This window comes from Triticum aestivum, chromosome 1A (assembly GCF_018294505.1).
Source record: "Triticum aestivum cultivar Chinese Spring chromosome 1A, IWGSC CS RefSeq v2.1, whole genome shotgun sequence".
Classification (NCBI taxonomy): Eukaryota; Viridiplantae; Streptophyta; class Magnoliopsida; order Poales; family Poaceae; genus Triticum; species Triticum aestivum.
The window spans coordinates 558,773,716-558,788,220 of record NC_057794.1 but is presented as its reverse complement, the minus strand read 5'-3'; the positions used below and the strand labels follow the sequence as shown (position 1 = coordinate 558,788,220).

Here is a 14,505-nt window from a genome sequence, read left to right as displayed (position 1 = left end):
ATCTGTATATATGTATACCAATATAAAATGACGCACATACCTCGCGAACATTCGCCAGGGCCTGGATGGAAAGCAAACAGGGGAGGTGGCAGTTTTTACTACATTTGGGGTTGGGGGGGGGGGGGCAGTTTTTTGAAATTAACATGACAATTTCTTCCTTCGAAGTTTCTTCTGAGGTTCTTTTTGCGAAAACTATCATCCATCAGGATAGAGACTGTGTGGTTCGTGGGGAGGGGTTCATTGGCAAAACGTCCTTGGGAAACGCCAGTCAGATAAGATTTCATCAGATATACGAAGATTCAAAGGAGCAGATCTACTTAATCTTGATCATCAAATCTTGTCAATCCAACGGCTCCAATGATGAGTGATCAACATTTTTAGCGTGTAATTAATAGTATGCTAAATATAAACTCCATGCCAATCACATGATTAACATGTAGTAATTGATATCCGGCCTAATATGAACGTGTAGTTAATTTACTCCCTAATATAAACGTGCATACACATTTGCCAGTATGAAATCGGAGGGGAAAGCTTATTTTCTCATAAAAATAGATATATCTATCTTTTTCATCTAATATAAATACATATATATCCATCCTACTCCCCATGCGTAGCTCAAGATACAGTGGCTAGCCAGGAGTGCGACCTTTCCAATTTTTTTCCCTACTTTCTATAGGAACGTGACATTTTATACTCCTACTACAAATATATAAATATGTTGACCAGTTGACCCGGAGATCAGCCGGGCCCACGGCACAGCCTCCGCGTCTCTCACCACACCCACCCACAGGCGCTGGCAGGGGCGGCGTACCCGCTTGTGGGGGGCCCACCCCCAGAGGGCCCTTTCCCCCGAAATCCCATTTCCAAACGGCCCAAAAACACATTTCCCGTATTATAAAAATGGATTTCTCTGCCCTCACCCCAGTCTGCCCCCCCCCCCTACTCGGCGGCCAACCGCACCCAAACCCCCTCCCCTCCCAGCGCCGGCCTCGCCGGAACCCTAGCCGCGGCGCTCCGGCGATCGGCAGGCGATCGCATTGGCCGCGACGCCGATGGCGACCCACCCCTCCAAGTGAGTCCCCCCCTCCCCCTCCCCGCGCCCCGCCGCCGATCTGATCGGGGCGCCCCCCTCCCCTGCCGCCTCGTCTCGTCCCGGCTAAGGCTGATTTCGGGTTTGGTCCGCAGGAGGAGTTATCTGTGCGCGGGGAGCTCCTCGTTCGACGACCCCGACGTGGTCGAGGTGTCGCCGGCCGCCGCCGCCGCCGCCGGGGGGTGGAACCCCGGCCACCAGAAGAGGAAGCGGAGCCAGGTATAACATCATCGCACTAGCTGTAGTTAGTCGTTGGAATCAGGGGCCGGTAGCCGCCGTAGGTAAGGTAATTCGTGGGAGGGGGAGGGTTGGTTGGTTAGACGATCCTGAATTTCGGCTGTTTAGGTGCTGAATTACGGTTCGGATCCCAGGCTGCGCATCTGATCTGCGTGCCGATGGTATGTTGTTGTGTTCTGAAATAGATGGTGCGGTGGCTCGTTACGCTTGCTGGTCTTTTATCTTGTTTGTGTTTTGATAATATCCTGGAGTAGGTCTTTTTAATGTTTGTGTGTTGGGTCATGTGCTATCAAGGTCCCATTTGCTGCCTGAATGGGGAATTGCGGTTAATTGACTGGTGAAACTGGTAATTTTTCGCGGTTGATTGTCTTGTTTAGCTGATACACCAGGCAGGACCCCTGGGGTGACTCTAGAATTGCGCTCTGTTTTGATCTCTTTAGTTATGGTTGTCGAGCAGTTCAGGTGGGGATTGAGTTGGTTCTCTGATGGTATGTCAGGAACTCGTGTTCAAATGAAATGTAGGGTGTCATAGACTGGCATATCGTTCATTGTTAATTATCCCATGCGCTTCTTAAATTCTCTGATCTCTTTGTGCATACCTGAGGTGCACTTCCCAGCTACAGGATTGTCTCCCTTCGATCTCTCTTTATGTAAATAGTTATTAGTTATTTGGATCATGTTCGCACTTTGCACATCTTCTGTTGTTGACCTTTGTATCCTGTTCCATTGGTCTTGACACTAAATAATACCACTATGACCTTGCTCTGTCACACTCATACAATCATATCGTTGTAATTCTAATGAAATGCTATTGCTTTGACATACTACTCTTTCAGTGCATTTGACTTGGTAACCTTACAGCTTGTGAGCACCTTATGTGTTTCTACTATGTTGCATGAAATGGTGTTATTGATGACATAATCTTATCTCTGTTGGAAAGACACTTGGGTTGTGCTTAGGCGCTAGGCAATGGCCAAACACCTTGCATAGGGCATAAGCACAAGTCTAGGTGGGGCAAGCAAAAAGTTCTCCATACGAGTGAGAATTCATTCCATGTCACAGTGACTGGCCAAATGGGCCCATATGCCATTTTTAAATGGAGGGTAGTTGGTATTTTACCCATTTTCATGCTCTAAATTAATGTTTATATGCCTAGGGTGCTTAGGCGCCACCTAGGCACTAGGCGAAGGCCAACCGCCTCGCTTATGCCTAGCGTTTTTTCCAACATTCTTAACTATAATTGCATAAACCATTCTGGCTGGTTCATAGTTGCTTGACATCTGCCATTGTTCTTCTTCTGTATTCATTATGAGTATTATATAAACCTAGCTAGCCCATTGTTTCCATATATAGGATCGACTACGTTCGTGACTTTCCATATAACAATTTTCCAACAAAATCCTACTGGGTTATAAAATGAGACAAAATGCTATTGGGGGCGGGGCGTCGACCCGTTGGCTGGGCAGCTGGGGTTGCTGCCAGCCAACCCGAGTTTGAGTCCTGGCTCGGACGCGCGGTTCTCACGGAGTTTCTCCTATAAAAATTGCCAACGAGGGTTAGCCCTTGGGTTGGTCTCATTTTTTTATATATAATGGTGTGTTTAAAATTTGCCTACATGGGATTAATACTGTTTTTCTGCAATGGGAATTAACAGGTTGTTCCTCGTGAAATAATTGAAATTGATGATGATCCTGATGGTGTTGTGATTATTGGTGAGAAAGCACCAGTTGAAAAGAATAAACATTCAGTTGGATGTCCTCTTGTTTGGCCAAAGCATGTGAAGGTAAACCCTCTCATGTCTTTCTCTTTCCATATTATTTGTTTGCCTACTCCTCTCTGGTTGATGCTTTCTCTGTGAACAATTTCAGACTAGTGTGGCTGGTGACACTGCCGGACCAAGCACCTATGCTTCAAACAGTACTTCCATTATGGGTGGTTTTAAGAAAGTTAGCGCCGGACCAAGCACCTATGCTTCAAACAGTACTACCATTATGGGTGATTTCAAAAAAGTTACCTCTGGACCAAACACCTATTTTTCAAGCAGTACTGTCATTAAGGATGCTTTTGCTAAAAAATATATGGAAACCGCAGTTTACCATGATTATGATGACTACCCTTTTGACGCATTCGAGGAAGATGAAGACTTTGCTTATGAGGAAGAGGACTACGAAAACTATGAGTTTGATGATACACTTTATGAGAATGAATATAACTATAATTTATCTGCTCAGTTTGATGGCTTGGATATCCCGCCTGGAGTGGAGGCTCCTTTACCATGGCTGCAGAAGACTGCCGCTGAGATGTCGAGTAATTCCAAACCCATCCCAATCTATGACGAGAAAGTTGATGAAAGATACAACACATTTAAGCAATTTGATACTGTTGATGGCCATAATGATCATTATTATGTGAAACCAGAGTTAAGGAAAGCTCTGGTAGTGAAGAAGGTAATGGTTATGACATGCCCTGTTCATCCTTTGCCATCTTATATTGGTACTAACTTGTCCTATTGACAGCCATCAAAAGACTGGGCGAAGCGCATTCAGCATGAGTGGAAAGTCTTAGAGAAAGACTTGCCAGGTAGTCAGCTCTTGCTTCTCATGACCTTTTTTCTATAATAAACTTCCTCTTGGTACTAATTGTCCCAATCAGTATCTTGCTGTCATTAGTTCAAATATCTCCTTGTGATGAGATGCCCTTTTTTGCCGGGATACACTGCAAAGGGCATCTTATGATTATGTTTTTGCTTTTCTTCCAATTTAATAGATACCATATTCGTGAGGGCATACGAGGATAGAATGGACCTTCTTAGAGCTGTCATTATGGGTCCAGCAGGCACTCCTTACCATGACGGGCTCTTTTTCTTCGACATTTACTTCCCTCCTCAATATCCAAACACACCTCCAGTAAGATTTTATGGACTTTATCTCCATTAATGACTGTCTTTCTTTTATTATAGTTTGCCCTTAGTCACATTTGATAGTAATGAGTTAATTCTTTACAGCTTGTTAACTACCGCTCTGGTGGGCTGCGGCTTAATCCAAACCTGTATGCTTGTGGGAAGGTGTGCCTTAGCCTGTTAAACACCTGGGCTGGTAGTGGATGTGAGAAATGGAATCCATCCAATTCAACCATGCTGCAGGTTCTTGTCTCCATTCAGGCTCTGGTTTTGAATGCCAAACCTTATTTCAATGAGCCTGGGTATGCTAATTCAGCTAACACACCTGCCGGGGAGAAGAGATCCCTAACTTATAACGAAGACACATTCCTGCTGTCCTGCAGGACGATGTTGTATTCTCTCCGAAATCCGCCAAAGGTATGGATGTACCTCTGCTTATCATAGTTACTGCAAACGCAGTTACTTATTTCATAATAATACTGCTTTTTGGGTACCAATGCAACCCTGTCTAGTTGATAACCAGCATGGATTGCGATAGATCTGTTGACAACCATCTTGTTTATCAATACCTTTTATGTTGAAGCTGCTGTCATGTTCATATACTAGCTTGAATCCTGCAACTCTGCTATCTTATTTATGAAAACCTGTTATGCTGAAACCTCTTTTGTGTATTTGTTCATATACTGCCTCGAATCTAATGTGGACTACATCTTTTGTGCAGCATTTTGAGGATTTCGTGGCTGGCCATTTCCGCAAGCACGGGCGCAACGTCCTGGTGGCCTGCAAGGCCTACCTGGACGGCGCCCAGGTTGGGTGCCTTGCCGGGAACGGGGTGCAGGACGTGGACGAGGGTGACAAGAGCTGCTCGCTCAGGTTCAAGACCTCGCTCAAGAGGCTGTTTGAGGAGCTGCTGATGGAGTTCACGGTGAAGGGAGCGGACTGCAGCAAGTTCCTGTCGGAGAAGGCGAAGCAGTCGGCCGCCTCCGCCTCCGGCACCACCTCTAGAGGGCCGCCGGCAGACACCACACTGAGGCTATAAGTGGTGGTCGCCAGCCGAGCCGAGCCAAGCCAAGCCAAAATGGTACTACCTCCGTCCCGGTGTATAAGTCATTCACTTGTGAGACTCTTATGATTAATGTCACCGTCCTAGGCTTAATATATATCATCTGATGGAGTTTGTGAGCATGCCCTTGCCCCCTCGCTCCTTCTTTGGGAGCTCAGCTCAGGCTATTCTCGGTGCTTGTTGAATCTGTCTTGATATTCATTGGCTGGCTGTTGTCGGTGTTTCCGAGGCCTTGTATTTTCCCCCGTGTCAACTCTGAATTCTTGTCCTGTGTGGTGTGGCCGGCTGGTGCACTCCTGTTAGACCACTTTGGCTTTACTGCCGCCTTTTTCTTGGATTCAGTGCTGCCTGGCATCGTCCAGACGGCTCATCACTTCTCAACCAGATTTTTCTCAACAATCCAGCCTCGTTCATACACGAGTTATTATTATTTCTTCCCACGCGAAGACAACTGAAGAGAAGAAATCGTGACGAACCCTCTTTTTACGGCAGCTGAATACCTGGATGAGCCATGGCAGGATAGGAGCCTCGTTATCATTTTTTTTTCTTTTTTTAATAAAAAGATATAGAAAATACTATACTAACATAAAAGTGAGATAAAATTCCCCATCTACCACCACTTTTTTTTTCTTTTTTTTTGAAAGTCCCATCTACCACCACTGGGTGGCCTAAACCCCACATCACAGAGAGTCAAGCCCCTGTCTCTCCCGGTGAGTCGTCTCCTCTCCACTTCCATCTACACCAAGCGGGGAGGGGATGAGAGGGGAAGGAGATCTCAATCCCCGCTCCCCGCCTCACCAATGGCGCCGCCGCTCCTCCTCCTCCTCCTGCTCCTGATCCGGGCCGCCGGGACCTCCTCCGCGCCCGCGCCCCCGGCCTACTCCGCCCACTGCCCGGCCCCGCCCGCCGTGCCGGACCTCCCCGCGGGCGCGGGCCCCGCCTCCGCCGCCCCCGCCCCCGCGCTCCAGCTCTCCACCGGCTACTTCTCCGGCGGCGGGGACCTCCTCTTCGGCCCGGACAACGGCGCCCGCCTCCCGCGCTCCTTCGCGCTGCTCCCCACCTCCGTCCTCCCCACCGCCGACGCCTCCGTCCTCCGCGTCGCCGCCACGCTCTCCTTCTCCGGCGCCGGCCGTAACCGCAACGGCATCTGGCCCTCGGGCCGCAACCGCCGCCTCTTCGACTACGACGGCCAGCAGCACCGCCTCCGCCCGCGCCTCCCGCGCTTCGTCGGCCGCCGCGGCTCCCTCGTCTTCGACCTCCACGGCTACTACTCCTCCGCCTCCGGGGACCTCTGCATGGTCGGCTCGGGCTCCGGCCGCGCCGCCGACGGCCGCCCCGTCGCGCTCCTCGCCGCCGTGCTCCGCCTGCGCTTCCCCCGCCCCGCCAACCTCTCCAGCCCCTTCGTCACCGGCCGCCTCGAGAGCACCGGCCCCGGCCCCGGCGTGGCGTTCGAGCCCGTCTCGCTCCTCGCCTACGCGGAGGAGGGGTACGCCTACGCCGAGAGCGCGTCCTGCCCTCGCCCGCCCGCCGACGGCCGCGACGTCCGCCAGCTGTTCGGCGGGAGGAACTTCACGTGCCCCGGCCTCAGGTCGCTGCTCAAGCCGGGGTTTAGGCTGGACTACGGCAACGGCGGCCAGTCGGCCGCCTCCTCGCTGGGGATTAACCAGACGCACATGTTCGTCAACAGGGTGCACTGCGCGGCCGACGGCGCCGTGCGTGTCTATGTGGCCTTCTCCAACATGTCAGATTATTCCAGGTATTACTTCATGGTCACCGAGAAGGCGATTGTGGCAGAGGGCTTCTGGGATCAGAATTCGAACAGGCTATGCCTCAAAGGATGCCATGTGGTAAACTCAGGATCATCCCGTGCGGAATTGACTGTCAGTGAGTGCGGGATTGGGATGACCTTCTGGTTCCCGGGAGTGTGGTCGATCCAGGAACGGAGCTTTTCTGCAGGGTTGGTCTGGAACACCAGCCTGAAAAGCGACCAGGGCATTGCCGGATATTCAACTGCGGTTAGGGGTAACTTTGGGGGTTTGAAGTACAACTACACCAAGGTTGAGGAGGCAACCAAGTATTACAAGCAGTATGGCCTGAACAAGAAGAGGAAGGGCAAGTTCCCAGATAGAAATTCGTATCTAGACTTGGCGTTCCGGTTCAACTTGCAGAAACGGGGTGGTTCTGGGTACGCATCGCCGATCACAATTGGGACCATGTTGTCTGATGGGAGCTCTTTTGTGCTCTCAAACCTTTCCACTCGCCCTGCAGTGCTGGAGACGAAGCAGAGACTACTTAATGTCAGCTACAATATCCGATATGTTGGGCATTGGTCACTAGCAACATTTCAACCGCAACAGATCTCGGCGGAAGGTGTTTATGACACCGAGACAGGCTCCTTGTGCCTGATCGCATGTCGACGGGTTAATGTCTCCTCCTCAGACTGTAAGATTTTGATAACTGCTCACTTTGCTAGTCTGGACGCGAAAGCAGCAAAACATGTCCAGGGGAAAATTATAAGCTTGAGGGGCAAGACCGACCCTCTTTTCTTTGAAACGCTGGACATTGACTCATATGGGATGTACATAGGCCAAGTGGAAGAATCAATATGGAGAATGGACCTGGAAAGCACCATGGCCCTCATCTCAATGACTCTGTCGTGTGCCTTCATTGCTGTGCAGCTGTTCCATGTCAAGAAGGTCCCTGAAGCGCTCCCTGCTATGTCAATCACTATGCTTGTTGTGCTCGCTCTGGGTTACATGACCCCTCTCGTGCTCAACTTTGAGGCTCTTTTCAAGCACAGCAACAAACAGACTGTTCCCTTCTCCGGTGGTGGTTGGCTTGAGGTGAATGAGGTCATGGTGCGAATCATCACAATGGCGACGTTTCTGCTGCAGCTGCGCCTTCTTCAGTTGGCATGGTCTGCACGGTCTTCTGTGGATGGAAGCAAACACGAGGCATGGGCTGCAGAGAGGAAAGTGCTCTGGGTGTGCTTGCCGCTGTACATCATAGGTGGAGTTATAACAGCGATTGTCCACATGAGAACCAACCACAGCAGAAGGATGTTGAGGCAAGTTGCTCGCCTCATGCCGTCACGACATACATTCTGGGAGGACATTGTCCCTTACGGGGGCTTATTGCTCGATGGGTTCCTGCTCCCCCAGGTCATCCTGAATGTGTTCTCAGCCTCTAAAGTCAGAGCGCTTTCCCCAGTGTTTTACATCGGGGGCACCATGCTGCGTGCGCTGCCTCATGCATACGATGCATACAGGACCCATCACTTTGTGCGCAGCATGAGGCCATCCTACATCTACGCGAGCTCTCGCGACGACCTCTTCAGCCTCGCGTGGGACATCGTCATACCTTGTGGGGTGGTCCTGCTGGCCACGCTTCTCTTCTTTCAGCAGTGGCTTGGGGGCGCCTTCTTCGTCTACTCCAAGAGACGGAAGCCATCGAGCGAATACGAAATGGTTTCCACGGTCAGCTCTTAGCAAGTTCCTACAGCTTTGTTCATCGCAAGATAAGTGGAAGTAGAGGAGGGGTTTACATATAGTCTGAGAGATAGTTTTTTCTGTTTCCTGATGGATGAACATTTACCCCAAATTGGCGCTTGTTTGCGGCGAAAACTTATACATGCATGTATACAAAAGAAGGAAACCAGATCAGGCAAGGTTCGGTTCTTGATTCACAGTTCCTTTTCCTATGCTATCCTTTGGTTTATGGTTGACGTTCCCTGTTGTTCTGGTATTCAGTCAGGGCTAGCTATTAGCCCAGGTAGATTTATGTCTGAATTCGTTGGAATTAATCTGCATCCGCTCTTTATGTGAGCTCTGCGTTTGTGTGTGTTTGATGTGTAGTGTATGCATCCGAGTCCTGTTTCCCTGTTTACTGTTTTCCTACCCCCACCCGTAGTTTCTTGAATTGTTGATTCCTTTTCCTATTGCCATAATTCGTTTTATGGTTTACCCTCCTTGTTATTCTGGTATTTAGTCAGGGCTAGCTAGCCCAGGTGGGTTTCTGCCTGCGAATTCGTTGGAATTAATCTGGACCTGTTCTTGCTATGAGCTCTGTGTCGTGTGTTTGTGTTGTGTGGTGTATGCATCTGAGAACTGTCCGTCCGTCTGTCTACTGTTTTCCTACCCATCCATAGTTTCTTGACTCGGTGGTCCATCTGAGATGCCTGTTCAGCTCTACATATGCATTGGTTTGGATAATGTCATGCGGCGATTTTACATAGTCCAACGTAGAAGTGTGAAAATTGAAGATAAAAACAAATGCATAGTATTTCCATCTTGATCGCAGAACCTGCATTATCTTACAACCATTCTAATTTTTGCCTGTCCTATTTGTTAAAACCACTCCTCGACGTAGATACCGAATAAAGATTTTTGAAGGGAAGGTTGAGCTTTCAAATAAATTTAATGCGGAAGTTATATTTAACATTCACTTAATCGGCATATATAGATTTCAAAAGAACAAAAAAATACCAGAAGAATGAAGATTCAACCAAGACTTGCTTAGAAGATCCTTGGTCAAACATTCATCAAGAATCTGCACTAGGTGGATCCAGGTAGTACACTTGTCATCAGTCAGTGACCGGCTGGGAAATGACTGGTATGGTAGAGTAGGAGGAAGATGCAGCGGGGCTGTGTTGAGTTGCTGTTTTGGTTATTCGCTGATCATCTATAGTTCCTGGTGCCTCCTATGCCTACACCTACAATATTCCAGTCCCTAGCGCGCAGATATGAAACAAATAAATAGGAATCAATAATTTCACTACAGAGAAATAAGACAAGGAATGAGCGAAAATTCGCAAGAGCGGACGAGCTCGCATGGTCTCGGAATCGCTAGGCGCTCGTTCCCCTGGGGATATGGGCTGTGTCAGGTATTGTCGGCTGTCTTCTCTTAAAATCTTTTTTCTTGGGCCGTATATGGGTTGGCTGGACCTGCGTGCGTAGCTGACGGCCGTTTTCTGGACGCGGTGACGACGCCCGGTACGTAACGGCCGATCTGTGTGCGTCGGCACACCATGATCACTCATTTTATTTGCCGTGGGACGTACACACCGTAACGGCAGCCGTACACACATGCCTCGTTCCAGGAGTGCTGCTTGCTAGCCGTGTCAACAGTTGTGGCTAAGGTACTTGTCACTCATTTTATAAGCTGTTTGCTGATTGACATTACGTCTGAGGCAACGGATTCATTGTCTATGTTCTTTGTAATACAATCTTTGTAAAAAGAAAACACGCAACAGCGGCTAGCACAGTACCATTCTGGAGATGTTCGCACAGCACCTTGTGACGGCAGGCTTGCAATATGTTCTCACCTGATTTTCAAAGGAATGTTCTCACCTGATTTATATGACACCTGGTCTCATATAATTTTTTCCATGTGCAGCGGCTAATGCAGCAACAATAGGAAGTGATCTGAGAAAATATACGAACATGCCTCGTTAACAATCATAATTTTTCACAATACTTGTAGCTTATTTTGCAGGTGACACAGGGTTACGTTAAATGCACACAGGTTTAGGAAAATCCTACTATCCTACTAGCTCACAAGACAAAATCAAATTGTACAAATTGGACGCAAAACTAGAAACAAAGCTAACTACACAACTGTCACCTCCAGCCGGATTGGGGTTTCAGCAGGAGGCACTGCATGAAGCACCATACTTGGGTTTCCGCACATGTTTCGCCGGTGACCACCTACGGCACAGTGGGTGCATTTCAGCTACCTCCTCGGTTTCTTCAGCATGTCACCTCTGTCTGGTGTGTCTCCGTGACTCCCATAAAATCCATGACTTGCACCTGAGTAGCATCATTAATCGAGATGTCACATGTTGGTCCATTAAACACTGTCGCTATAGGCATGAAGCATTTGAACAAATTTTATGTGCCTTCAGTGAATGACTGCACAACATTCTCGTGTGCTCGAAGTTGCCGCACTCGCATAGAAACTGATCACCCCCTCCATCAACTGTGACCTCATACACCACCTTGCACCGTTTGTCATGCCTCTCCGGATTGTGCCGCCGCACTAGGTACTTCATGCCTTGCTCAACAGGTTCGACCCTGTACTGCCCTGCTTCCTACAGTATCTGGCCAAACTTCTCGAACATGGGCCCTAGTGTACACCTCACTCGCATGCTGCTCCGATGACGTGTTAGCTTTCATCACCCGTGCTGCCTGCAAATTCATGACATGGGCTCCACAAGTTAGAACCCCCGCCCGTATGATTGAACAACATAATTTATGTAGGTCCAAACCAAAAAAACAGAAACTAGACTCACCCTACAGGAAAAACAAAGTACACGATGAACACCATTTCTGAAACTGGCTACACGTTTAAGGCAAAGTCCATCTTTGTTACGATGTTCCACCAGATGCAGGACAACCGTAGGCCTTGTTTGGTTATAGGGGGACCGGCCAATCCCCTAGTGGAACTAATCCACCCAGTGATTGGGTTGATCCCGTACTTGTCAATCAATCTTTGTGGAGGTTGATTCCCTAGCAACCTTGTAATCCCTGCTATTGATTAACTATTTGGTTAGTCCCAGCTGCATTGTACCCATTCAAACTTATCATATCCGAAACCGCTCATCGGACATTTTGCAAGTGTAGCAGTATTAAGCACACAATCTAATGTATAAAATTTCGTAAATATAGCACAACAACATTAAGACATTTCACAAATATAGGTAGTAATAAGCTAAAAAGCATGGACACGGGGACGGAAAGACGGGGATACGCATACGGGGACATAGGATACGACATGTTCCAGAAACAGCCATTCAGAAATACGGCGAGTATATATGAAATAAAATAAAAATATGCCATGTAAATATAGAGTTAAGATAGAAAATTAATGAGAAAGAGATCAGAATAGATAATACTTCCCCATTTGGTGTCTCTTTTATCAAGTGCTTGATTGATCCTCGTCCCCCCATGCCATGCTACCTAACGGCAAGCAGTACAAGGAGCAAGCATTCATCAATCATCATTCATATTCGACAGCAGCTGCCATGCTGTACAAAAGCTACTTCAATTCTAAGTCTATCAATTATCAAATACTCCCTCCGTTCCAAAATAGATGACCCAACTTTATACTAAAGTTAATACAAAGTTGAGTCATCTATTTTGGAACAGAGGGAGTAATGGACTGCTGATAAAACTAAGGCCAATTAACTACATTTGAAGTGGATGGAAGCTGATTAAATGTTTAAAACCAAGAAACTACACAAGTGTTCTATAGATGCTAAATATGGTACTGATGCAAGGTCACTCAATAAACCAAAGTCAGTAATAGTACTGTACTAAGTACGGTATTAAGTTGTAACATATGGAATTAAGTAATTCACATGTGAATGTCAGTCTCTGATCTGTAAATAGTCTAGTCTAAAAGTAAGTCCTTCAGGCAAGAACACGACTAATACTCCAGATCCTTACTCAAGTACAATAGAGCACCTCGTCCTACATGGCTATCTCACAATTTCAACACACCACCCAATTCTTTTCATTTTACGAGTGATCATCGACACCAATAGAAACAATTTTTGGTGGCACCGAAAAGCTATATCCAAGAGAACGTTTTATGGTGGCAATCCGAGTGTATAAATTATATTGTACACCTTGCTGAAGCAAATATTATTTTCACGGAGCTACTTAACAAGGTCATGTGTATATACATCTGTATGTCTACGAGTATAGTTTCTAGCCAGACTTATCTGTAAGAGAGTGATTATGGGATGTCATGTGCTCGTTTATGTACCAGCTGTTGTCTTTTGACCGGAGCAACCATATCATCGCTGGGCACCTACACTGGCAAGACCGTGTATTACTTCTTTTTGGGACCCCCTGCAAAATGTTTGTAACAAATAACAATATGTCAGATTTTTTTTTCTTGGCACAAGCATAAGTCTGAATAGAAAGTTTTGTTATGCCAACGGTGAATAGAAAGTAATACTAACCGAGCAGTCGCAGACTATCTCCTGCATACATTTTGTTCTCTCAACGTTCAGTCTCCTTTTTCCATACCTAATTCCAAACCTAATTTCCCAGGAATACAGATTGTAAATAGTCATATGCTTCTCCAAGTGAATCAAAGTTGTTTCCGACTATAGGAACTACAACAGTGTCAGTCTTCTTCTCTGCATAACCCCTCGGCTCGCCTAGCCAAGTCCGTCACCGCCGTTCAACACCATAGCCACCACCCACTAACCTCAGCCCCGCCTCCACGCCCGTGAGAAGAGCTGCTGTCTGCACCTGCCGCCCGACGACCTCGGGGTCACCAGGCCACGGCACTCTCAGCCCGCGCCGTAGGGAGCCGATGTGCAGAACTGCAGATACACCGCCACCAAACGCACCTCCGCCCGACAGCCACGCTCGCTCCCTGGACCAGGAAGCCCGATGCGTCCTAGCCATCCATGCCACCGCCGGCAGGCCACCCCAGCTGCGCCGCGAACACTTCAGCCTCGAGTAGCACCCGAGGCACCAAGGGAAGAGACGAACCGGATCTAGGCAGAGTCCCAGCCGGCCGCCGCTGCCATACCCCGGAGCCGACCGGGACGCCCCGCAACAGCGCCGCACCGCCTGACCCCGCCGCCAGAGGCCGAAACCGCGCCCGCGCCCCCGCCACAGAAGCCCCCCCTCCCCCCGCAGCCCATGAATCTAGAAGGGAGAGGAGGAGAATCCCTGCCGCCGCCCGCGCCCACCGACGGCGGCGTGGGGAAGAAGGGAAGGAGGACGCCCGGAGGGTGGCGGCGCTAGGGTTCTCCCATGGTGCTCGCGGGGAGCGTCGCGGAAGCGCTAAGAGTTTTTTTTTCATTTTTAAGAAAGCTTTGAAACGTCACCTATTCATAAGCCTGTACCGTCGGAACATGTGAGCTGCTTCCGTGACGGGATCGTCATATCAAACGGTGGGTTCATCGTATAATCCTGTTCCACGCTACGCACCCTCCTCCTGGCCTCTACTTTCGCATTCAATGCACGTCCCGACGCGTCCTTGTTCGATTGGCACAGGTAGCGGGAGCAGGCGAGCTCGTCCGCTCCATCGCCGTTCTCAAGGAATGAGCTACTAGTATTCATCTTTGGCTTTGGGAAGGCTCACTCGATATAAAAAGACTTTGGGTAGAGGTTATGAGCTCGGTCCCCGAGTAGGTAAGAACCAAATTTGTTGTGTTTGTTTCTCCCCGGGTAAGTTAGATACAATGAGAAC

At 48.6% G+C, this 14,505-nt stretch overlaps 1 protein-coding gene and 1 long non-coding RNA gene across 3 annotated transcripts; one reads left to right on the top strand and one right to left on the bottom strand.

Moving 5' to 3' along the window:
- Positions 1-924: 924 nt before the first annotated feature.
- Positions 925-9,120, top strand: LOC123049695 (uncharacterized). The gene is made up of 9 exons (XM_044472615.1): positions 925-1,075; positions 1,189-1,312; positions 2,985-3,113; positions 3,199-3,777; positions 3,847-3,910; positions 4,097-4,236; positions 4,335-4,646; positions 4,951-5,265; positions 5,937-9,120. The coding sequence occupies exons 1-9, from the start codon at positions 1,056-1,058 to the stop codon at positions 8,778-8,780; spliced, it is 4,527 nt and encodes a 1,508-aa protein (XP_044328550.1). The 5' UTR covers positions 925-1,055; the 3' UTR covers positions 8,781-9,120.
- Positions 9,121-11,281: 2,161 nt separating this feature from the next.
- Positions 11,282-14,168, bottom strand: LOC123067547 (uncharacterized). 2 transcript variants are annotated; one of them, XR_006431538.1, is made up of 4 exons: positions 13,259-14,155; positions 13,060-13,145; positions 11,582-12,248; positions 11,282-11,477 (listed from the first exon to the last, which is right to left on the bottom strand). It is a non-coding gene; the product is annotated as an uncharacterized lncRNA (long non-coding RNA). The 2 variants fall into 2 exon arrangements; XR_006431537.1 differs by having other exon boundaries at positions 11,582-13,145; positions 13,259-14,168.
- Between the last annotated feature and the right edge of the window lie 337 nt (positions 14,169-14,505).